Source organism: Leptonychotes weddellii, chromosome 2 (genome assembly GCF_054177405.1).
Source record: "Leptonychotes weddellii isolate Sample4059 chromosome 2, ASM5417740v2, whole genome shotgun sequence".
NCBI lineage: Eukaryota > Metazoa > Chordata > Mammalia > Carnivora > Phocidae > Leptonychotes > Leptonychotes weddellii.
The window spans coordinates 163011406-163037900 of NC_138370.1; the positions used below are offsets into that span (position 1 = coordinate 163011406).

At 43.0% G+C, this 26495-nt stretch overlaps 1 protein-coding gene across 2 annotated transcripts in view; it reads left to right on the forward strand.

Annotated features, from left to right (window-relative positions):
- Positions 1 to 2578: 2578 nt before the first annotated feature.
- Positions 2579 to 26495, forward strand: part of KCNIP4 (potassium voltage-gated channel interacting protein 4) — a 1020323-nt gene continuing 996406 nt past the window's right edge. For both annotated transcript variants that reach the window (XM_081812554.1, XM_081812552.1), the window contains exon 1: positions 2579 to 2770. In XM_081812554.1, the coding sequence (XP_081668680.1) occupies positions 2710 to 2770 (61 nt within the window). In that variant the 5' untranslated portion in view covers positions 2579 to 2709. The remainder of the gene's footprint in view (positions 2771 to 26495) is intronic.

Here is a 26495-nt window from a genome sequence, read left to right on the forward strand (position 1 = left end):
TTGGCAAACCAGCTCACCTCTCTGAGTCATAATTTCTTCACTAGTTAAATAGGAATAATCACAGTGCTTACTTTGTAGGGTTTTGCAAAGATTAAATGAAATGATGTTTATAAAATCTGAGCTTAAAGGCTAACAAATAATGAGTTTACTATTCTCTGCATTTTTTAAAACATTGTTCCTTGAGGGAACAGTATGTATCCATGTTACATGAAGAGTAGCCTAAAGTTAGTTATAGAAAATGTGGGAATGTTTGTGCATACGTCTTGGGGGCTGGGCTGGGGTAGGGGCTAGGATTGTCATAGCTTCTAAGGAGGAGCAATGGGGTGGCAGGACATGGTATGGCTTAGGAATCCCTTCTCTATCACTGTGCGAGACATCCGCAGTGCTGGTAAGGAAATAATACAAGCCAGGCAGTCACCCTGGCCCTTTAGTCCCAAATATCAGAGAAGACAGTAAGAGTGGCAACAAAAAGATGGCTTTCCCTGTGATATCTGGCCATGATGGAGGATTTGTGTAAAGTGGTTCTGGAAATGAATTTCATGGTAGCCAAGTTCCCACAGGAATATTTTGGAAACAATACATTGTAAACTTATTGAGCGCAGTGCCCACTTTACCTGATTTTGTTGCCTTCTTTACAAATAATCCAGGGATAGACACTTTGTAGGATCAAAACAGACAGATGCTCAATTGACAAGGCTTGAGAAGAGAGTTGGCCCCACAAAGTGTTCTGTGTATTTTGTAGATGGAAGGGTTGTATATTGCTTCCCACACTGTGAAGGAAGGTTTGGTAGACCTGTTGAAGAAAGTGCAGTGATGCCTTTTCTTCTTTGAGTCATCCTAACTAAATATAACAATGGTACTAACTCTCATGATGTTGATAATAATGATGGTAGCTCTTACTGAGTTTTTCTTATGTGCCAGGAGCCATTCTAAGCACTTTACATATGTTGCTTCATTTAATCAATTCCAACAGTTAACTGAAGTAGACATTATTTTTGACATTGTAGACATGAGAAAGGGAGGTTATTAGCTCTTGGACACACAGCTAGTAACAGTTGGGACTGGGATTCTCACCCAGGCTTCTGGACTCTAATCAATACACAAAGGTCGCGTTAGATGTCATATGATGGAAAATGATGGAATGTAGAGCTGAGTAGGTGTTAGTGATCATCTAACAGTACAAGTTGTGAGAGTGTTTTCTGGAAAGAGTTGCCATAGAATTAGAGATTCTTGCGTGCCAGGCACAGCCCTAAGCCCTTTACATCTATCAGTTACCTTAACTCTTCACAACAAACCAGTAAAATAGGTACCATCATTATCCTATTGTTACAGCTGATGTAAATAATTTGCACCAAGTCACAAAATGAGTAGAACTAGGATTTGACCCCAAGCATTGGTGGTGTTAGCATCAATCCCCTTAACTATGAACCAAAAGAGAAGTGAGAGGCCTCACAAGATCCCGAGTGAGTCACTCCTGGGATTGGGGGAAGGGGTAGGGCAAGAAAATGTCAGTCGAGACCTTGGAGTAAAGGGCAGGATTTCAGCTGGAGACAGTGTGTGTATGTGGGGGGCGGGGTGTGTCTACAGGGAAAGTGGATGCTTTTGCAAACATTTAGAAATGGCTTCAACCCAAAGGAAATTTGAATTCGTTTTGCTCAGAGAACTGGTCGACTTGACCTTTCTTCTCAAAAGAGACTTCATGCACTTGACTCTTGGCAACACAGTAATGAGCATTTTATTTATTTATTTATTTTCAAGTAGTAACCATGGCCACAAGTGGTTTATTGGTTTGTCTTTATCTTCCCAAACATTCCCAGCCTTGGTTTGCTTAAGAGGGCAGATGACCATGGGGGTGGTGAGGGATACCTCCGGTACTGCTGCCAGGGAGTCCTCCAATGAAACCTTCCTATGGACGCTTGTCCGAAACGCCTCCCAATCTCCTGCATCCCCAACCCCCCCATCCAAGGTTGCGTTCTTCATCTAGGCCTTGTCCCCGCACACCTTGGTGTGCAGAGCCAGCGTTGCTCAACACGTAGCCAAGTCGCATGACTGGTTCTAGCTTCAGCTGGGAAAGTTTCCTGTCTCGGAGTTCTAGAAGTTCCTGGCTCTCTGCCCGGTTCCGGAGAAGGGCATCTCCTTGCGCTTCCCTGCTGGTGTCCTTCGGACTCGGCCCAACTTTGTGCACCATCTCCAGTCTAGCTGTCCGAGTTGAGACCCTGCGGAATCCACCTGCGCTTTCCCGGCCGGGCGCCGCACAGCAAGAAGGGGTCCCCGAGGAGCCGCTCATAACCCGTCGTCCCCTCCGGTCGCTTTCAGGTCTGGCCGCTCGGTCGCAGGAGCCACCGAGCCAGCCCCCCGGGCGGTGGTGACTTGGCAGCAGGTGGCAGGGGCGGCGCCAGAACGCGCGAGAGGAGGGGGCGCGGCGCTCTCGGGCGTGCAGTGCACGGCGCCCGCTTCCAGGCCGCCCGCGCGCCCCCGCCGCCCAGTGCCGCGCAGCGCCCCCGGCGCCCCCCGCCGGCCTCCGCCGCACCTGCAGCCCGCTCTGCGCGCCCTGCCCGCCGCCGCCGCCGCCGCCGCCGCCGCCTCGCGCTCCCAGCGCCGCGGACGCCCGGGGCCGAGCGGCGAGTGAGCTCCGGTGCCAGACCCGTCAACACACGCCTCTGGGCCGCCGACTCTCGAGTCTCGCTCCTGCTCCCTGCGTCCGCGAAGATGAATGTGAGGAGGGTGGAAAGCATCTCGGCTCAGCTGGAGGAGGCGAGCTCCACAGGCGGTAGGATGCATTAAGCATGCGAGCGGGCGCCCCTCTTCCCCCTCCTTCCTTCGCGAGCTGAGACGGGGACCCTTTCCTCGGCTGGGGACGCTTGTTGCCTTTGCTGCATGAGAGACGGCCACCCAGGCGGGACTGGAAGGGGGGTGGGAGCGGCAGGAATGGGGGTGCCAAGAAGGGGGGGTGCACGCAAGGTCCAGGTCGGGAAGAAGAGCTGTTTGAAGTGTGTGTGAAACTCGCTGGTGGCGGGGTCCCCTGCGATCCGATCCTGTGCCTACTTTTGCCTTCTCTGAAAATTTCCCATGTTGTTTATGCATCTGCCAGATGACTGCAGACCACACACTTCCTTCGCCTAACACCTGGGGATAAAAGAACTGAAATAGTATTGAACCTCTCCCTCCACTTTTTCATTATGCTCCCAAACATTTCTTCATTAAAACTCTATTTTGGTTCCCTGGTAACATACAGGCGGGAATGTTTCTCGGGTCAGATTGTTCAGCAGGAGCGTGCGTCTTGTTTTATTGCCAGCTTCAGTTTAGTGTGTTCAGAGAAAACGGTCTTCAGTGACACTTGGAAATAATTTATATACAGTACAACCTTGGAAAGGTACCTGGCCCTCTTGTACAAGGTGTTTGGCTTTCAGAGTATCCTGTATTCTGCGAAAGCAAGGGAAGGACATGTTCTGATGAGTTTAGTGGGATCCATAGTGAAACAGGGAATGAGACATCACGCCCCACCTCCTCCTCACCCCTCCCGCCCCAGCACCTTCAGTTGAATAGGTTTGTTTTTAGGTGGCTCCCATGTGTAAGATCATTAGAGGAGCTATAAACATAATGAAGGGGGTTGCAGGACACATGAGGCTAATCAAGAGCTGGATATTTCCCTGGTTATATAAGATGAGGGGTCGTAAATATGGCTCTAGCATAGTTTGGATTTATAGGATGATACACTTGGACTTGAGTTGCTGGGAAAGAGGTACTTCCATATTCTACCTGTTTATATCCAGGGAAATGGAGTCACTTTGGACAACTTGAGTCTAACACTAATTTGGACATTGAGATATGGACATTTTTCCTTTCTTGTCTTCCCTCTAGTAGTTAAGGTCATTGTAACTGGGAGGACACTAGTCTTATTTGACCGTGACATTTTAAAGAGAAAAGTCTTGGCCTTTTACAGGCTGGAAAAAAAGAGAATATGACCATTACCTCTAAAGTCCCAATTTTGACCTGTACTGATGTTTAGTTCTGGTTTCACTTACGGCAATAGTTCACTCATTATGAACCAAGTATGTCTAGGATATATTTTATGAGGAATACTGAAAATCGTTAAGAAATTGGATTTTTTCCAGAATGGCATTTTAAGTGTAGAGGGCTAAGTAAATCGTTAAGTTTATAGGGTCTCTGTCTTTGCTGTATCTTTGGCTAGGAATAGGGTAGAGAGCTAGCTGTCCTTTTAGGAACTGCACTCATGCACGAGACAGTGGTGGGAACTTGAAGATAGATCAGTAAGAAAGTCTGGGGGAAGGGATGGCTTTCATTGTTCCACTACTCACTGATAACAGCTTTTTGGCTGGGCCTAGTCTTTAATTGGCCAGATGGGGATTGAATCGGCTGTCCAGCCTATTCACAGTGCCACAGGTGGCCATAATCTCTATTTGTTAGATAAAATGGAAACAAAGATGAAATCACATCTGGGGAATATGATACATTTAAAAGAACACTTTTAGTACCACTTTTAAAATCAGCATGTGTTCATTGTTCCTTTGGAGAATAGAAAGATGTCGATTTATATCTTGGTTAAGGTGAGACCAAAAGTGAAGAGTTTTCTGGCTTCAATTGATTTGACACCTGTTTCTTGAATTGTGTTTGCATGTTTTTAGAGTTAATTGTCATATGAGAAGAATAAAGAAAAAGGAGCTTAGAGCATCTTTTTGTTCTTGTTACTGTTTCAAGGTTAGTATTATTTGAGAATGATCCCCTGAATACATAGTCTATATTATTTCCACCAAATATATGCTTAAGTACTTTGGTTATTTGTGCTCAGATATAGGGTGGTCTTCATTAATCTTGGGATAAGGAAGGATTGTCATTTTTAAAGGTTTGAACTCTACCTTCAGTTCTTGTTTTTAAAACAATAGCTCCTGATTTCATGTTTTCTTTCAAACAAGTGAGACATTTACATAACTTCCAGTATGACCATGATGGTTTTCCCTTGAATATATATGCCTCTTGGATGGAGGTTTATAAAATGATTTAATCAGAATTTTTTTTTTTTGAAACAAAATTTAACTGGAGGATTGGACTGAGAAGAATGAATGAAGATGAGAGGGAAATCAGGAATTAGAGAAAAGTATGTGTGTGTGTGCACTTGAGTGTACATTTTATGACCTGATTTTAGAGCCAGAATGCTATGAAAAGTGGTTTGCTGAGAGACGAAGGAGAAAACCACACGAAAGGAAAAATAGGAGGGAAATGTAGGAAAGATGGGAGCAGGGTTGAATTGGGTTACTGAAACTTTATAATATAGCTATAAAAGTTTTCCCTGATCTCTTTCAGCGGGTAATGTATTTAGTATGCTAACTGATGAACATCACTTCTAAGTCACTGTAGTTGAAACAGTGTTAATGCTAGAGTACAGAAAACGGACACCTTGTAAATAAGTACAAATAGAAAAGGTTTCTTACAAATTGTGGTGCTCACTTTTAGCCTCCCTGTCAGAGCTTCCACATTAAATCAAAAGCCTGCCCGGAATATATTTTTCACGAAATCGTCTATTCCTATTATTTTGCTCCTTGGCTATGAAATCAAACATAATCCTGCTACCAGTGGAGAGACAGAGGGAGATGATAATTCAGCAGTATATTTGAAAGAGAATCAGAAATAAGGTCGGAGTTAAAAAAGAAAAAAAAAAAACCCTGTAAGATTATTCATCAGTGTCCTCAATTTGTGCCATCTAACTTAGGGATGGCATATGTTATGTGATGTAGTCTACAGCTAAAAGTGGGGAGGGAAATGCATGGATGTTTTAATCACTGTTAGAAGAGGTCATCCAGAGGACGTGACTACTGTCGGGACCAGGGCAATTGGAGGCTCCTCACCTGCTCCCTTGCCCTTGGAATGTATGTTTGCCCACGATAGCGGGAACTGTTTTCAAGGACATAGCCTTGAGAGAGAAAAGTGTTGCTGAGGCTATCTGGATGGTATACGTGACTGAGCCCTCGCATAAGGACTCTATATGAACTTGTAAGTTTCTGGCGGGGGGGGGGGGTGGAAATCTACTTGACTCCAGCTCCCAGGACAAGCCTCCCATATAAGTTCCCTTGCTTATTGCATCTGCCACTTACCAGTCTGGAGTGGTCTGCCCCTTTCTTTGGTCTCCTTGTCCTCTCTGTATGGGGGTCAGTTTCATATTTCACCCGGGGAAGGTCCGGAGTTTGCAAACCAGCAATACTGGAGTGAAAAATCTCTGCGATTTTGTATTGTTGATAGACGTATGATGGCTCCGGCTGAAGTTTTGTGTTATTAAGGATAAGCCAAACCCAAATTAGTGATTCCATATGGGTAATAGTGAAAAGATTGTGTATTCTGAGTAACCCAGGAAAAGCTTTTTATCACATGGGCATTCTTCTGTTTTCTTCATATTGTTAAATGTAAGAAGGTACTAAGAAAATGATATGACCAAGTGTTAAAATTCAACAACCCCTCCCCTCCTTTTGCTGCACTTTTTTTTTCCTGGCCAATGCTTATGCAGAGTTTCATAAAATAAAGCTGTGGATGGTTTGGAAATTAATAAGCCATGTAATATAAAATGTATGTGCAAGATTTCTGCAGAATCGTAGACCAAATAGTGGTTGAATCTTTTGAAGATAAAGTATATGGTCCTTATTTTTTTTTTTTTGTCCTTTTGTTTTCCTTGTCCTCATGGGTTTTCTAGAACATGTGGATAATATTGCTTTTCAAGATTTCATAGCAGAGTGTGCTTGTTTACTTAATAGCCTCCCTTCTTATTTCAAGCAGATTAAAGTGTGTGTATGTGAGAGAGACAGAACGGGGTGGGGAGGGAAGAAGGATGGGAGGATGCGTGTATATTTTCTTTCATGGGCCCTTGCCATTCTTAAAAGTGGTTTAAGTTTCTATAAGTACACCTGTCATTATAAATTTATTCATCCTTGGGCATTCAATCACCTCTTTATTTTTTAAGACTGTTCATTTGGTTAAAGGTCCTAATGGTCTTTTCTTAATTTACATCATCCCAAGCTCACTGTGATGCTTCGTGTTGTTTATTAACACTCCCTAGAAAATTATGAACTCATGGGAGCAGAGCCATTGTGTTCTGCCCACCCTGTATCCCCAGCATCTCACACAAACCCTCACATGGTACATTTGCTCAACAACAGATAATTTGTTGAATGAAGTCTCCCTCGGATTCTGTGACTGCGTTATTTTACTTCTAATTCTCTCAGATCTCTTTTTTCTGATCCTTATTTCTTTCTTTGTCCTTTTTGTACAACTTTTCACACACTTCTGTCTTAATTGTCTTCTCCATCTACATTCTCTCTTGAATCAGACTGTGGTCTTGGTGCATCTTTGATCCAGAAGTCTCCTTACTCTATAGCTCTGGCCTGAACCCTTTCCAGTCCATTTCCACGTGCTGCTGAGCAGACATCTCAGCAATTTTTACTAGCACTTTGAAGTCAGTATGTTAGAAAAGACCTGTCCTCTCTTCAAAGAACTATTTATTTTCCAAATTTTGCTAATGGTAGCATTGTTTTTTGAGAACTGCAGTTAAAAAAACCCCACAGAAGTGTTTACTCATCTGTGATACTTCCCACCTTAATCATTGCCTCTCCTTCCCTGTGGAATCAGTCCCCAAGCCTTATTGATTCTATCCTGGCTTTATGTTCTCATCGTACACCCAAGGTCATGTTCTTGTCATTTCCCATACCACGATGGTTGCCTCCTGTCTGTGCCAAGTGCCTCCCCACTCAAAACCAATCAAATTCACTAAAAACTGATTTGAGTCCGATCGTTCACCTGTGCAAAATCTTTTAATGCCTTCCCATTACTTATAGAACTAAAAATGCTGTTCCCTTAGCTTGATAGTCAGGCCTCCCACAGTGTGTTGACAGTCTTCCATCCCAACATTATCTTCCATGACTTATAGGTCTGCACTTTGACCTGCTAAATCGGACACATCTCAAGGTGTACCTACTGCTTAGAATGAACTTTCTGCCCCCACATTGTCCACTGAATATTGTTAATGGTTTCACATTGAATGCCTCCTTCAAGACTCTTTGCAAATGCAGTGTCTTTCTTGTGCAGTCTTACTGATTTCTTCCTGCCTCTTCCCCAAAGAATTCTGCTTTGAATTTTCTTAGGTCATTTTTCTTTTGTTTTGCCTATCTCTGAATGACAAGACAGAATAAGCTATGCATGTTTGTCTCGTTTGCAGCTGTTAAATGGTAACTCCTTGATGGTGAGGCTCATACACGAATTACCCATTTTCATACCCCTAGTAAGTATTGGCACAATGATTCACAAAAGAAAACCTGCTGAAGGCATAGTTCATTGAATTTAAACTGTGTTGCCCAGTGGTAGATCCATTAAAGACCCCAAATTATAATTCACATTCAACTGCTTGTTAAGCCATCTACTGGAAGTGACATTCCTTTTTGGTTCCCTGTGTTTTCCATTCAGTGGGCCAGGTCTATATGGATAGTAATACAACATCAAAATAGTGCGTCTCCGCTGTACGTGCTCTTGCATCCATAATGCATTGCCACGAGAGTTTATATTGTTTCCGAAGAAGGGTTTAGTAAGTACCCGGTGTTTTCTATGTATTTAGAGCAATAGTCAGGGTTGTCTTTGGATGCTGTTGCTACGACTCTCCTTCATCCTTAATACCTTCCAGACCCAACACCTCTGGGATCTGTAGTCTGAGGGGCCCCCAGTGAGTGACTATGACCTCTTTTGATTCCCCTACAGATAAGAGTGGAAAGATTAGTTAAGTATTCCCTCTGAATCAGGATTGTGATTGTCTATAGTCTGAATTTCATGTTACAGAGAGTGGCCCAGAGCCTGAATGGCTATACCGCCATCTACCATCATTATTAGCCTCTTCGACATTATCCTTATCAAATGGTAAATCTTTTCTATAATTATAGCAGTGACTGTGGAAAGGAATGGAAAAAAGAAACCGGAAACATCACTCATTGTGTACATATCCATTTCTTTCATATCAGAATTCACAGAGAACATCAGGCTGCATTGGGAGGGAGGTGGGAGGGGGCTGGATCTTGTGACAGCTTGTGCTAAGAAGAAGATGGGGTTCAGCTCTTTTCCTCTCACCTCTGTGGCTGTATCCCTCTCACTGCTCAGTGAGTGTGTCATAGGCCGCTCTAGATGTGTACATGTGCACATGGATTAGGAACTCCGAAAAAGGAGAGGCTTGCAGTGTTGAAACACAAAAGTTCTCCACACACTCGGACAATCTAAGGAATAATTCGAACAGAGATACAAATATAGAATTTGCCCTATTGAGCACTTGGCCTCGATGCCCATATTATGGGCTGATTTTTTTCCTTCTGAACAAACACAGCCGGTGTGGTGGAATGGCTCTCCCATTGGAAATGCCCTTTCGGATATATTTAAATACCCTTTGGATATATAATTGACCTTTTAGAAACTTCTCTCCCCTACGTATTCCACCCTGATTACTTATTTAGGTAAAAACAAGCAATCAACCCATTTTATGACAACAGTCTAACTTTTTGGTTAGCTGGAGTTAGGATTGGCTTAGGGAAAGGTCCCTTCATGTAACTTAGGCAGAATCTGCTCATGAGCAGTGAATAAAAAGTCTTTAGGGAATTAGAACTGGCATTTTTTTTTATTGGTCTTTAAAAAGGTTTTGGAGGAAAAACAGACTTTCATCTCTAGACATCAACACTCCTTAATATTTTGAAGACTCTTTTGAGTGAAGCAGCTTATTTACGAAATGACAGTATCTGCAACCCAAATGGGAATCAGAATCAGCTTTGATACAGTAACTACCACAGTCTAAATGATGATGCACTTTCTCTCATTTCTTCGTTGTAATATGGCCTGCGCATTGTGTTACAGATGCTGAGGTGTCCCCAGGGCTGTCCCCCAGTATGATGATTATTAATTTTTAATAAGAGGACACATGACTTCCAAATGCCTTTGTGAGTTTCATAATAAAATTGGGTGAAAAGAGCACATGTAACTATTAAACAGATCTATATCTCAGGATGGCTGTTCTGCTAGCAGCTTTATTTTGGGTTGTATCTTTTTGTAATTTAATGAATTTCCATTAGACTAGCATGAGAAACTACTTACAAAAAAAAATGGTCTTGGGGCGCCTGGGTGGCTCAGTCTTTAAGCATCTGCCTTCGGCTCGGGTCATGGTCCCGGGGTCCTGGGATCGAGCCCCGCATCGGGCTCCCTGCTCTGTGGGGAGCCTGCTTCTCCCTCTCCTGCTCCCCCTGCTTGTGTTCCCTCTCTCACTGTGTCTCTGTCAAATAAATGAATAAAATCTTAAAAAAAAAAAAGAAATGGTCTTGCCCAAACCGTGTATCCATGCTTTGTATATGGTACGTGCTGCAGAGAAATGTTGCAGGAATTGAAGTATCTTCTATGATGGTCAAACGTAAAGGTGGAAATAAACTCTTGTACTCTAGCCCATCTCGACCCTGCAGGAGGGGATTCTCCAATCTTCTTGTTTCTGCAGGGGATTTGAAACAAAAATGAAACAATAATACAGAATGAACAGGCATTTCAGAAATGACCCTGCAAATCCAGTCCTGAGGGCAAGTTTAATTTGGAGAGGGGTTTAATTGAGAGAAATTTTAATTTAGCTTAGAAAGGTAAGAACATGTGAAATAGCCAGTGAGTAGAAGGTCACTGTTCCTCTTTCTCTATTCGTAAAATGGTGGTAATCATAGCCACTCCTAGATTATAGGAATGGATTCTGTAATGATGACATGAGTTTAATTCAGCAAATATTTGCAAAGAAACTCCTTGGTGCTGGGATCAGTGATACATGGAGTTGGCCTTCAGAAAGGTTACTGTTTATTCGAGAGAGATTTACTGAGTATGTACCAGGTGCGTGTAGCTGAGTAGGGGAGAAAGGTTACTAAACATGTGTATTTTAAAATATTCATCGCTGTAACAGAGGCAAGGATGAAATGAGATGGATGCTGAAAAATGAGATTATGTCTATTTGGCATAGGTGACATGCCCTTCCATGTGAATGCAGTGAAAGCAAACGGTGCTATTGAACTTGACCTTTCTTTCTCTGGGGTCTTACAGAATAGAGCTATTAAAAGAACTGTGCTCATGATCCTGTATTTGTTCTCTTGCCCAGTTTCTTCCTGTCTTCTATCTTTCCATCTGTAATATGGGTTTATCTGTTGGCCACTTAAAGACCTGATGTTATCTAACCCCTTTTAAAGATTTTTAAGAGCTCTTGTGCTGGGAGTCTGAAAAAGTGCACTTTTTTAAATCATAAAACAAATATGATTTTGAAGCTTGGAGAGTACAGAATGAATAATAACTTCTGTTTAAAGATAATCATAAAGTAATTGAACATTCCCTGCTCGCTTACTGCCAGTTTAAATAATGGTCTGGTCAAGGCAGAGGCATTTTAAATTAGTGTAGAATTTTAAAAATTAAGTAGACTATCACTCTAATTTTTAAATTTAATTTTGTCCAGTCAACCATTGACCATAAGAATATTATACCTGAGTTAGTATTGTGAGCATTTGTGAAAATCTGATTCTGCCAAACCTTTCTCTCGCATTTTCCCCAAGAATTCTTAAATCACGCTTTCCGTGCTATTTCCCCAAACTCCCTTTCATTGGAAGCCAAGTCTCTTCCTACTGAGATGCACAGTATTATCACAATCTGTTCTCTATTCCCTCTCCTTTCAAGGTCCGGTTTCATCCATGTTTCCTGCTGAAGCTGTGATCAGAGGGTTGGTGCAGGCTCTGAAAGACAGGTGCATTATATTAATTTGAAGGTGGTGGGGAGGGAAACCTTGGGGGGACAAGTATAAAACAATGAGCATTCAGAAGCAGGCATTGAGAAACATGGAAAAAGAAAGCCGAAGACCATGGAATACAGCTGTACGCAGGGAAGGGAGTGAGGGACTTATCCTGCTGTGTGTTTATAGAATAAACTCCATTTTTGTTGGAGGCATTGTAAGGTAGTTTTTAAAAAGGCAAAACATCTAAACTGCAAGGCTAGGAACTAATAAACACCAGCACTTCTGATGTGATTTAAGTACCGGATTTGCAGCTGAACCCTATAAGCCTTCCTAGTCAGAGTGGGGGATGTAGATTTCAAATGAAAATTAGTCATTCAAATAACTTTCAAAATTGTTCAGCTCGCAGGATACATACTGACAGTGCAAAATCTACAAACACTGCACTGGGAAGATTGAACCATAGACATAATTTGTTAGAAACATCGCAATTTAAAACAGTTACATTTATCTTTGGATCCCTGAGCATGAGATTTTCATAAATATCATTAGAATAGAATTTCAGATCTCAAGCAGTGACAGTTATAACTTTGGACTTAATGCAATTTGTTTTGATGGTTTTATAAATAGTTTTGAGGATGTTGTTCAACAGTCATCCACTTAAAACATGTTTATCAGTTACCTATTGTAGGAGGGACACTGCTGGTAAGTATTTCCGAATAGAAGAAGGTAATATTAGCTGTTTAAGGTTTAGGAATTAAGCTTTTAAATCCGGTCTTCCTTCTCCATCCCAGAATTCTACTTGATCTGAATTGTGTATTGATTAGGTAGAGCATGTTAGCTTACCTTATTTTCAAACGCACTTGCTAAATACCTTCACAGGACCCGAGTGTATGTCCTTGAGGGAGGATATTGGCAGGTCCTGGTCTACTATGAAATAATAAGCTGAAGGAGCACAGAGTGGACCTTACATAACCACATGATTTGTTATTAAGTGAAACTGGTTTCACAGAGTCACATAAAATACAAAACAAACATTACACAGAAAAACAGCATTAACCTATAGACTAGATAATATTACTACTCCCCATGTCAGTAGGGGATTCTTCAAATGTGAGCCAACTTATTCTTCTGTAAAACATATACTAGACATCTATTATTTGTCAAGCATTGTTCTAAGTTCTAGAAACATGTTAACATCTGTTATTTGTCAAGTGTTGTTCAAAGTACTAGAATACAGAGATGAAACTATCCCATGGGGAGCCCTGAGTCTAGTTAAAGAGCTCGACATGGAAAGTGGTGATTAGCACATAGAAAGTCCTATGACAGTGTCCAGCATGGAGTGCTTTGGCAACACAGACATGAATCACTCATGCAGGCTGAATAGGGTCAAAAGATGCTCCCTAGACCGGATGGGACTGGAGGATGTGAAGGAGTTCTCCCGGGCCAGGCTGCAGGTGGGATGATGGATGTTTGAGGTGGGGAGAGCTGTGAGTCTATGGCTGGTCCTAAGAGAACATATGGTACAGTCAAGGAACAGTGAGAAGTTCTGTGTGTTGCAGTGAATCCGGGGAGTAGAAGGGAGCAGTGAAATGGGGCCTGGAGAAGGACCCAGCGTCAGGACAAGAAGGCAGTGGGGACCACTGATAAATTCCAGTCAAGAGCACAGTGTGATCACATTTGCCTGTTGGGAAGATAACTGCAGTGATTGGCAGATGGCCAGAGGGGCGTGAAATAGCAGGCGGGGATACCACGGCTGAGGTGGGGCTGCAGGTAAGGCGTATTGAGGAACATAGTAAAAATCAGTGATATGGCGGAGAGTAGAGGGTGCCTGTGAGATAGAGGACAAGACCAGCAGGGATTGATGCCAGGTGGTAATTGGGGTTGGGGGAGAAGCAGGAGCCTGGGAAATCTAGATTTCTGGGTTGGGTCACTGATGGGCAGCATATATTTACTAGGATGGGAAATATAAGGGAAGTTTAGTTGAAAGGAAGTGAGATCCATTTTGGGACTCTGAAATTTAAGGCCTTCTTTAAGGAGACCTTCCTCCTTCAGAATGGAGACGGCGTAGTTACTGGGCTATCTGGGCCTGGAACGTGAGAGTGAGATTGGGTTCTGCAGGCAGTGGGGAGCCAGTTGAATTTAGTGAGGAGTGACAGAATGAGGAACATTAATTTTACATAGCTGTGTAGGATGCGTCGTCGATAAGGATGTCATTAGGAGGTGGTTGCATTAATCTAGGCAAGAGACAACGTTTGCACAAGGGTAAAGGCAGTAGGAATGGGAAGGGTGGGAGGAATGGGAAGGAGAAAGATGGGGAGATTGGTGATGGGGACCTCGTGGTGCCATGATGAGAAGCAAGGAACACAGGAGGAAAACAGGTTTTCAGGCTTTGGAGGGATGATAACACGCTCATTTTTAGAAATATTGATTTCGACTGGGAAAGAATCCAGGTCAACTGTCCCAAAGGCAGTTGGATCGTGGAGTTCAAGTTTAATTGATTTCAGGGAAGCACACATTTATGGAGCATCTAGTGTGGTGACTGGTATCAGGAATAGAGAGATGAATGAGGCATGGCCCTACCCCCGAGAAGCTGGCCAGCAAACTAAGCTGGGGACTCAAATGCAGGAGCCAGCTGCAGAGAGCAAAGGTAATTAAACACATGACACTGAATAAGGGGCAGAGTCTAGGATTAGTGATGCGATGGATATAAAACCAAGGAAACATGTCATAGCTGGAGAAGAAATTGGAGAGGAAGATGTCATGGAGGTCATTTCCGGGTGCATACATAGCACATGCTTGCCGACTCATGTGGAATACACGAATTTCAAAAAGCCACAGCGAGTGAATGGAGTGAACTGCTGCAGAGCATTAATGGGGCATGAAGAATGGGGTCTCAGAACAAGAGTCTGGATCAGGCACTATGTCTTTTCCTGTGTAACCTTAGGAAGTCACATGGCCTCTCTGTAACCTAGTTTCTTTACGTGTACCTGGAATGTTCTTGCCCCATATATTCCACTGGCTTGCTTCCTCACTTGTTCAGATCACCATTAAAATAACACTTCTCTGATGACTTCATCTGCTGTAACAACTCACGTGTGTCTCCCTATTCCCTTGCCTTATTTTACTTTCATAGGTTTTATATAATCCTTCAAAGAAAAAATTATGTACTACTGTACTAGAATATCATTTATATATACTATGATACTTATATATGTACCTATATTTTGTGTATATTTATTTTTTAGTATTTTTCCCTGTTAGAATTCAGTGAAATGTGTGTTGAATGGCAAATCAATGAAGAGGACTCATTTTGACAGATTGTGCTGAGAAGTAACTGAACTAATGTCTGTAAAGGGCTCAGTGCAGTGCCTGACAAATAGGTAGAGCCTGTGGGTTGGGGTCATTTACATAATTATTTTGACTTGAGAAAAAGTTCTTTTAATCCTAAGGATGGGAAGTCAGGAGAGTGGTGAGATTGGGAGCACATGGGTGGTTCTGGAGGGAGGGAGTTCTGAAGAAGGGGCACTTCCTCTCTGGAAGGCGTAATCTTGTTCTCTGACGCAGGAGGGAGGGAGGCCACGCTGGGGTGACGTGCTGGAGAGGATGCTATGGAGGGGCTGGGCTGTGACCTGGGCATTGAGTGACCAGTGGGGCTTAGAGAGGTTGTAAGGGACCATTTAGTAGGTGGCAGGAAGGGATCTGTGGGGTCCACAGTTTGCCTGGAAGAGATGGTTGTCCCGAGAAGTGTCGAGGCTGAGAAACGAGATTGGGGAGAGTCTCAGAAATGTGGATTTGATTCAGTGAGCAAGAATTCAAGATTTCACAGAAAGATGGTGACGTAATAAAAGTGACACCTTTGGAGGATTTGTCTTATCCTGCTCTACGGGAAAGATTAAGGAAGGGGGAGTGTTCAGGTGGAAAGGTCAGTTGAGGAGACATTGCATTTGTCCAGACTGTAGCAGGGTTGGCCAATTTTGTAGGGGGGCATGGTGGTGGTGGAGAAAATGAATTTGGCAGATTCCTGCGGCATTATGGATGGTTTTTGTAACTGATTGACTGTGGGCATGAAGTTAGGTGGGAGACCAAGGAAAAGCAGCTCTTAATCAGTCTCAACACTCAAACTTTGGCAACTGAGGAAAGGCCTTTGCTTATGCCGCTGGGAAGTTATTATCCAGAAGACAGAAGAAGGAAATTGTGTGTCTGTGTATGTGTGTAGGGTCAAAAGTTCCACTTACTTGGGGATACTGGAGGGATATCTTGGTAAGAGAGATACTGGATAGTTTTAAATACCCCTTTTTTTTTTTTTTAAAGATTTTATTTATTTATTTGACGAGAGAGACACAGCGAGAGAGGGAACACAAGCAGGGGGAGCAGGAGAGGGAGAAGCAGGCTTCCCGTGGAGCAGGGAGCCCGATGTGGGGCTCGATCCCAGGACCCTGGGATCATGACCTGAGCCGAAGGCAGACGCTTAACGACTGAGCCACCCAGGCGCCCCTTAAATACCCTTTTTGTTGATAAGTAAATTCAGGCTCAGAGGGGTTAAGCAACTTGTCCAAAGTCCTACAGCTAGTGATTAGGATAGTGGAGATATTAACCATCCGGTATTAATTAATACACAGCCTGTACTGTTTTCTTTCTCTTGCCTGGGCAGGGCGCTCTGGGCTGACCTGATGTGGTTCTGGGAGGGCTGGGCTCAGCTCAGCAGAGAGTGTGCCTCGTATCCAGTTGGGTGGTAAATAGGGTAAAGGGCAGATGACCTGAAAAATCTCCCTGTGGATTTCTAGATCACATCCAAGGTAAAGATCCAAAGCCAGTGCCCAGTCCAAGTGATGGTAGATGGAAGAGGGAGCCTCGATAACCCACCTTGTCGGTTGGGGAAAAAGAACTATTGGTGCTTGAGGAGTTTGAATGTCAATGAAAGTAACCTGCAGGGCCTCCCTGAGCCTGAGGGAAGGGCTGGGTGGAAGTGACTCAGGTGGGCCAGCCAGCTCCAGGTGAAGGTCTGGGGAAGATCGGGCTTTGAAAGTGCAGTGCATAGGGGAGCCTTTGTTGGAGCATGTTTATGATTGCCTCCAAAGACGTGATTTTGATTCAGAACATTCTACTTGTGTAGCTGCCTTCCCCCCTCCCCCGACCCTTCCTCCATTGCTTGATCCTGCATCCACATCTCCAACCCACCCTGCAGGGCACAGGCGATCTTGCTGAGACTAACCAACTGAGAATATATCGCAGTACTGCAAGTGGTGAGCTCCAGCCATCCTCCTTCCTGCCAGAATAAGTCATGAATCCTTTTCATACTGTTCCTTCGTAATGCAGTTTTAATTAATTGCTTGGTGTCTGCCAACCCAGAGTAAGGAGACTGTGCACAGTTTCAGGACCCATAGGGACACTTGAATATTTGTTGACCAATGGATAATGGAATGCCTTTAAATTTATAAATAAAACGGTCAAATATTTTTATAACTATTAGGTAAGCTTCCTACCTCTGCCATCATGGAATGCAATAAGCAAGCACTTGCGGAATTCAAAGAAATTCTTTCTCTCTGGATCTCAGGGCATATTTCACTCAACTTCACTCCAATCAACACAGTTATTTAGGATGTCTTAGAAATCAAACATTGTTCTGGGTGCTTGGGGGATACAAATACCTTCTCTGTCCTCACAGATGGCTAGCAAGGAAGAAAGACCTTCAACAATGCATTAGCAGCATGCTGAGAATATTAGAACAATGAGTAAAGGATGCTACGGGAGCATATGGGAAGGAAATGGAATATGTCTTAGGAGTCAGAAAATAGTTCCTTAAAAGAGTAGAAATTAAGCTGACATCTGCATGACACTCAGAGACAGAAGCAGGAGTCGAGAACAGACTTGAAGACCTGAAGAAAATCTGAAAATAAAAAAAAGGACAGAAGATAATGCTGAAGAGGGAGACAGGGCCAGATGGTTGAGAGTTTAAGGCTTTTATTAAGGATTTGAACTTGGTCCTATGGCAATGCAAAGTAATTGGAAGTTTTAAGCAGGGGAACAATTTAACCAAATAGCCACATCACATCTTGGTTCTTCCACTCAGCAAAAAGCATAGGGCTGTTATCCCAATGACCAGCAAACCATTGATCATGGCTTTGTACTGCCAACTTCTGTGGAATCTGGAATTATTTTCTCCTCTAATCTACTTTTTTTTTTTTTTTTTCCTATTTACCTTTCTTCTCTGCATTGCCTAACCTCCAAAACCTGACTTTGGTCTGTTACTTAGACCTCCTTGCTAACCTTTTGGCATCTAGAACTTGGCAGTCTCCAAAGTGTTTTTGCCTTGTGCCCCCATCTGTAAAAAAAAGTGTTGAGCATGTACCTTCATTTTTATAGATTTAATCATAAGCTATACACCTGTAGTTTAGAAGTATGTGTACTAATCATTAGTAAAGCTTAACTCCTTTCTTAGATAATAAACGTGCTAGGAAGTAATATGAAACTCAAAAGGTTTGATCCCAGTGACCTCTTGTGCAGGACACTTCTGTTTATTCTTGACTAGTATAAAGAGAAAAGTCTAATATACTAGATTTTAGAGCCTAGGACAAAGCAGTTAAGCAAAGAGTGGTGAGGAACTACCAGCGATAGTTTTATCAATAGCTAACTTCCAGGGCGCCTGGGTGGCTCGGGCGGTTTAGCATCTGCCTTTGGCTCAGGTCATGATCCCAGGGTCCTGGGATCGAGTCCTGCATCGGGCTCCCTGCTCAGTGAGGAGCCTACTTCTCCCACTGCCTCTGCTGCTCCCCCTGCTTGTCTCTTTCTCTCATTCTCTCTCTCTCTCTCTCTCGTTCTCTCTGACAAATAAATAAAATCTTTAAAAAAAGTTAACTTCCATATATTTGTGTGTTCAGTTACAGAAATATCAAGTGTTAGGTGCTGCTACCTTGCCATGCTGTTATTAGCTATGCATCTTTCCTCAGTGCTCTAGGCGAGTGGCCTCTGTCCCCATCCCCATTGAGAACTTTTTTACATTGTTCAGTCTCTGTCTTGGTGGGTGTCCGGCACCCTCGTTCTGCGTTCTGAGTTTCTGTTTCATTCATCATAAAGGTACCAGTTCCAGAGAAGCCTCCATCTCTGTGTACAAATACTCAAATACTTACATGAGACCCACATGCGCTAGCACCTGATAAATTTAGAAAGATATGCAATACAGGTTACCAGCCCTAACATACGGGCATTTTCTTCCTCAACCACAGAGAGCTCATCTGTTATTCTATTTCATGAATCCATGCGGTGTGGGTCTGATGCCTGCTGGTTCGCAGGGAACTAGGGTTGACATTGTCTACCTGACTGTCACGTGTGATTGCCTGCCCTCTTGTGGAGAGGTCCCTACAGGCCTTCATGAGAAGGGATAGTTTTATCGAAAAAGACTGAGCCTTAAGTATTTAAAGAACCTATAGTATGTGCATTTTTGTCTGCCTGGTGCTTGCGATGCTTGCAACGAAGTGAACGATGAGATCTATTTGAGGGGATGAGCTAAGATGACACACAAAAGCCACCATGGTAATAGGTGTTAACGTTCTGAATTCATGATGGCCTTACTGATGATTTAAACAAACATCTCTGAATCTCGCCTTAAATTGATGGCTCGCAGTTGAGTGCTCTGGAATTTAGATCCCAGGAATATAGATGTTGTCTGTTTTGTTCACTGTGTATTCCCCATGCCTTGAGCAGAGCCTTCCAATCATAAGGCTCTCAAATATGTGTTGAATGAAGAAACCATCACAAAGATCTACCTCCTCCTTTGCTGTCCATTGGGAGAGAGGGGTATATCATTCTCAGACCAGTGTGACTTCAGTGCTAAAGGAGAGCCATGCACAAAGTTCAGTGGGAGCGAAGGCACAGGAATAAGTACCTGCCTAGAGAAATTAAGGAACCCTTAAGGAAAATGGCATCTCAGTGAGGTCTTGAAGTGTGCTGGAGTTTAATCCAGTGACAGAGAAGAGGATTCTGAGGTCATAGGAAGAGCGTGTGCCAGGGCTCAGATTTATGTGAAAATTCAAGCCACTTTCAGGGAATAGTGAGAAAATCCACGTGGCCTGAGTATCGACAGTGTGGGGAGATGTAGCCACAAGCGAGGCTGGGAGGGTAGATGGTGGTAGATTGTTTGAGATGCTGGCATTTATGATTGAGGAGTTTAAATTCAAACCTGCAGGCAATGGGGAGCTATTGAAGGATGTGGAGCAAGGGAATGGCTATTATTTGTGTTTTAGAAAGAAATGATGGAGGTAGTTCCTTAGAAGGCGAGGGGACTAGTTGGAAAAGCTGTGCAGCCTATGTGGAATGGGAGATCTGAATTAGAGCAGTGTGGTAGGTATAGAGGAGGTGTGAGGCTGAAAGGATATAGAGCAGTTATAATCAACAAGTCACTAAGCATTGCAATGAAGGCAGGAAAAGTAGAGGTTAAGAAAATGTCCATGTTTCTAGCTATACCCTCCAGTGAGAATTCTTCAGCATATGGCTGCTTTGGGACTTACTGAAGGTAAAGTGCTGGTGAAGAAGGTGGGAAAAACTAGCTGGCTACTGGGGGCATGGATCTAGATCTCAGGAGAGCCTAGAACACAGATTTAGAAGCCAGGGCATTGCAGGTAAAGCCATGAGAACAGGGGAGAGAACAGAGCTCAGAATGGAATCCTAGTGGGCACGGTAATGCTAAGTTGGCTGCTGCAGGGGGAAGACGCCAGCGAAGGGGTCAGAGATGGCCCATATGGAAAGGCAGAAGGAATGACCGCCAAGAGTAGTGCTGCGGATGCCAAGGGAAGGAGACTCTTCCAGTAGTGGGTCAATTATTTTAAGTGCTTTGCATGGTTAAGTAAGATGGGAACTGAAATGATTTGGCAATCAGGAGGTGGGAGCAATTTAGCGGGGCTGAAGCCAGATGGCAAAGGGTTGAGGTGTGAGTGAGGGAATGAAGAGAAGCAGGTGTAAGCAGCTCTAGTAAGAAGTTGAGTTGTGAAGGAAAAGGGGGCAGGGATAGGGCAGCTGCTGGAGGGGATAAGTACCGGCAGATTCATTTTGTCCAGCAGGAGACATTTGTGCACGTTTTAGGCACAGACCTTGACAGGGCAGTGCAGACCTATGGTCTGAAAACACAATAGAGAGAAGCCTTTCTCTGTTATATCACCGTTTCACCTGGTTTATTCCATATAAGACACTTACCGTACTGCAATGTAATTGTCTATTTAAATTTCACCCACTTCTGAAACTACGGAAGACTATAAATAATAATCCCCTGAGGATTTCCTACCCAAAGTTGATAGTTAAGCATTTTACAAACTATTTGTTTCCAGCCTTCTTTCCATAAAAGCAATAAAATGTTAACAATACAGTTGTCCTCACTTTTGCCACCTTCCATATTCCCTTTCTTACCTCCTCTCCCTTGCCGTGAACAACCACCACCACGAATTTGGCGTGTATCCTTTCAATTCATTTTAACATCCTTTGGTCTGTACATGTAGGTACGTGTGACCGGTATGTGATAGGCTTTATGCATGCTCATAGTCCATTCAGGCTGGGTCACCCATAAACAACAGGAATTTATTGCTCACACTCCCGGAGGCTGGAAGTCCAAGATCAGAATGAGGGCATGGTTAGGTGAGGGCCCCTAACCTGGGTCATGGACTCTTGTTGTATGCTCCCTTGGTGGAAGGGGCTAGAGAGCTCTCTGGGGTCTCTCCTATAAGAGCGTTCATACCATGACCTCACCACCTCTCCAAGGCCCCACTTTCTAGTACCGTTGTCACCTTTGGGGGCTAGGATTTCAATATGTGAATTTTGGGGGATACAGACTTCAGACCATAGCAATGTGTATGTTTTAAAATTTATACAAATGGTGTCTCTTAAGATTTTTTTTTTTCACTTAATATTATGTCTGGAAGGTCTAGCTGCAGTGATACAGTTCACTCTTCTGAAGTCCTGAATATTTTGTGTGCAATATTTTATTGCTATGTGGGTTTTCCCTAAGAGACAGAGTTGTCCTGGTCCAGGGGTGGTTTGTTGTTTATATCTGTATTCTCAGTGCCCAAATATTTATTGACTAAATGAATAAGCAGGCAGATATATGGGTGGAATTGGGAAGAAGTTGTGAGCCTCTTTTATGAGGCAGCAGAGAACAGGTTAGGTTTTAGGGGAGATGTCATGCTCACCATGATCGTGTTCTGTGAACCAATGTCATTTTCTCAGAAGAGGATGGGGATAAGGATTTGAGCAGAATAGTATAGATTTATAACTTTTAACTTAATTGGGGAGATTATCCCAAACAGTTACTATTTCTATAAGAGTTATACACTTCAAACTCTCATCAATTCTGGGTTTATGAATGACCGGAACTAGAAAACACTATCTAGCTTCTGAAATACTGATTTTTTTTTTTTTTTTGCCCAAATCCTTCTTTTCCTAATTTATATGTTCCTTTACCATTGGGTGGAAATGGCTTGTTCTTTGACTACAGAGTATTTTGTGATTTAAATCAGTCTTAAGGTTTCTGGAAAGCATTCATCCAGCTGTCACTTGGACTCTTTATTAAAGATAGTTTTTATAGCTGGATGTGATGAATTGGGCTGTTTTGTGTAGTTTATTCTGTATGTTAATAATCCGCCATGGCTTATATGCAAGACCATTTTTACATTTCACAGTCTGTGTTTGAATATTGTGAAGCCATCCGTGAGTGTCCAAGAGCCCCAGAACATGTTTCAGAGAATTAGGTCTTTCTAGGCCAACCTGACTATATAATTCATCACTGATCCAAACCAGAGGTTTATTCTCAAGATTCAAAAGGAAAAGCAAACTTTAATATGGTTCAACTAATATATATTGGATGTCTACTCTGGACTAGGCATTCTTCCAGGTGCTGAGTGGGCGAGTGAAAAAGAATCCAAAAATGAAGATCATGTTCTTGCTCTGTTCGTTACACTTGCAACCTACATGGGCAGACTGGTTGGATGATTTTGCCCCAGTAGGTGTCAGGGCTCTGTTTTAGGGTGTACCTGTGCAACTGGATTAGAGCCCCACATCCACTCCACGATCCTGTGAGTAGGTAGAATCATCCCTATTCTACAGATAAAGGGATTGAGGCTGTGAAATGTTCAGCAACGTGCTCCAGGTCACACAGCAAGTGTCAGAGCATGTATATGACTGATTTCACAGTCCATGTCCATCCATCTCCACAGCCTTTGTTCTTTCTACTCTTCACATCTGTCTCCCAGACGTCTCCTAAATGACTGATGGATCTGCTATATTAATTACAAACAAGATCATGTGAGTTGAATATTAAACCTGAAAATAAAAAAGGAAATTGATGATTTGTAACTCATTGTCTAGCTATAGAACTGCAAATACGCTCTCTTAAAAACGATTGGTGGGATGCCCTAGCTCTAGAGTGGGTATGGCATTCCAGACATTGGAACTTGCTTTCTACTTTTGCTTTCTTCCTAATACCTCGGCCTCTTCTCCTCTATTCTAGTGCTTCTGTTCGGTCCCTGCTTTTTTCAGAGTTCCTGAGTATTGCCTCTCTTCCCAGAGAGTTTTGGGTGGAGAGGTGGAGTGTGCCCCTAGGAGATGCTTTTGTGTGGTAGGGAGAGTAACAGGCTCCTGAAGACATATATGTTTCAATCCCTGGAGTCTGTGGCTGGATACCTTACATGGTAAAGGGGATTTTGCTGATATGATCAAGTTAAGGACCTTGATCTGGGAAGATTTTCCTGCATTATCAAGTGGGCCCAACACAATCACTGGGAGTCCTTAAAGGTGGAGATCCTTTCCTGGCTCTCATCACAGTGAGATGTCACTAAGGAAGGATGGTCTGAGACATGCAGAGTTGTTGCTTTGAAGATGGAAGAAGGGGGCCATGGGCCAACGTATATGGGTGGCCTCCAGAAGCCACAAAAGGCAAATAGGTTCCTCCATAGAGCCTCCAGAAAGGAATCGAGCTCTGCCAACACCTTTGTCCAATGTCCTACTTCGGACCTAGCAGATAATAGCTCTGTGTTGTTTTAAGCCACAAGTGTATGACAGTCTGTTATAGCAGTAGTAGAGAATGAAAAAAAAAAAAACGTTCATGTGGTTATCTTATTGTTTCACTAATATTCTTTTTTTTTTTTTTAAGATTTTATTTATTTTTTAGAGAGCGAGCGAGAGAGAAACAGCATGAGAGGGGAGAGGGTCAGAGGGAGAAGCAGGCTCCCCACTGAGCTGGGAGCCCGATGTGGGACTCGATCCCAGGACCCTGGGATCATAACCTGAGCCAAAGGCAGACGCTTAACCATCTGAGCCACCCAGGCGCCCTCACTAATATTCTATAATATAAGCAACATCGTTAGAGAAAGAGCCTTGCTGAGGATATATATTTTTATAATGCTTCTCAGCATAGGTTCTTAGAGGCAGTTAATAGACTTTAGTAGGCTAATGTGCACAGCTGTGGTTAGATAGAGGTGTGCTCAACCCTGGCCTTGAAACTGAAGTTCTAGGAACACAGGCTGTTTGATTTAGCCTTCCTGAGTCTCACTTTTGTTGTTAAGGGGAGGGTTATTAAGAAGTTTAGGATTGGTAACTGTAAAGTTCTTATCCTGGTGCCTGGCACACATTGGCTGTTTAACAAATGATCATAGTGACAATGAAGATGTTCTAAAGTGTTGAATTCCTATCAGTTATTTGAATAGTGAGACCACCTACATTATTAGAATCCACAGCTGGATCTCATAGTGGCTGGTGGCTGAAGAAGAAGATTTCATGGAAGAGATGGGTCTGTCTTGAGTTGGCGAATTGGCAGCATTCGGATAACAGAAGCAAGAGGGAACGGTATTTCAAATGGGTAGGTGGGTCGAGAAAGTGGGATGGAGCAAGGCATATTTGAGGGCCGGCGAGCAGGCCATTCCATTGGTCAAGGATTAGCAGAATTTCCTTCGTATGAGAGATCAGAGAGTAATGTGAAGTCATGGGCCACAGGCAGTGGATAGTGCTGGAGACAGTGAGGTGGCAACAGGCAGAGAGTGTGTGTGGCAGCTGTGGGGGAGGGGGGACTCGAGAGAGGATCTATTTCATTATAGTTCTACTTTATCTTCACCTTGCATGATGCTAAAATAGAATTGCATGTGATTGAATCACATAAGGCATTCAGAAGTAGTGTCCTTGAATTTAGTAAAATTTGACTTTCAGGTTGTAATAACATCATGACATAGAAAAACACCAATCCGTCCTTTCATCATTGTCATGTTTGGGAGCATCATTATATGGGATTGAGAAATGAAACCAGTGCAGTGTTTTCCTCTTTTCGTTTATAGAACTCAACTCCTGACTCATTGGTATGTAGCAAATGTCATCAATCCCTCTGTACTTGTCACTGATTTTGTTTCTCTCCACTCCTGACCCCTTTTGCACCAGGCAACACTGGTAGATCTCTTAGTAGTTTGATTGACCTCAATTTATATTATACTTATTCATTTCCATGTCATTCTCTACCACTAGATAATGAATCTGATGTCTCATTTTTCTTTGTATAGCAAAACTCTTGGCACAGTAAATATTTCTTGATTGAATGAAAGGAGAATTGACTCCAAAATGTATTTCCTGATTAATCTTAAAACCACAAGAATATAACAGAAAACCCCTTTTTAAAGGCTAAGAAGCTGAATGGAACTTTAGAAAGAGTTTCTCTAGTGCCTAGGAACTCAAAAAACTTCACATATTTATTGATCATCTGTGGAGTGTCTAGGAAATAGGGACACAGCAATGAGTCAGGCAAGGTCTCTGATCTCAAAGAGTATAGATTTTTTTGGAGGAGGACAGGTGATAAATAGATAAGAAAATATCAGCTAGCAATACTTGCTGTGAAAGAAGGAAAGCAGTATGGTGGACTGAGAATAATAGGGTGGCTGCTTGAGACTCATTGGCTAGAGAAGACTTGTCTGAGGAGGTGAGCTAGGAGAAGAGTCCTGGATGATAAGAAATGGTCATTTCTGTGACTATCTGGGGGAAGAGCTTTCCAGACAGGTGATACGGCTTTGGCAAAGACCCCAAAACAGAATAAGCTGGGAGCATACAAAGATCAGAAACAAGGACAAGGAGATTGGAGTGTAGGGAGTAAGGTGAAAGATTTGAGATGAGTCAGAGCAGTAGGTGGGAGCTAGATCATGCTGAGGACCTAGAAGGCTAGAAGATGATACTTGGATTTGGCTCTAAATGTGATTGGAAACTATTATGAAGGCTTAATGCAGAGAAGTGACAGAATATAATTTACATTTAAAAAGAGCACTCTAGCCAATTTATGGGAAATGCATGATGATGTGGAAAGAATGGAAGCAGGGATATGAGTTGGGAGGTTATTGTGGTATCCCAGGGAGGAGATGTATAGGGTTTGGGAAGTCAAGAGAGAAGTAGATGGATTCAAATCGATCTACCATGTAGGTGGGGTTGGCCAGATGTGCTAATGAGTTGGATGTGGGAAGTAAAGAGGAAATAGGGATGATCTCTAGGCATTTGACTTTAGCTCCAGCATGTGTGGTGGTATCATTTACTGACATGGGGAAAACTGAGGGAGAAGAAATTGGGAAGGGATTGAAAAACCAGGAATTCAGCTTCGGATATAACCCTTAGGTTTCCATAATCTCCTAAACATCTTAGTGGACATTTCAAGTGGGCAGTTGGATATAATAGATTTTACGGTAAATGTTAGGGCTGAAGATATTAAATGTTTGAGTCTTAT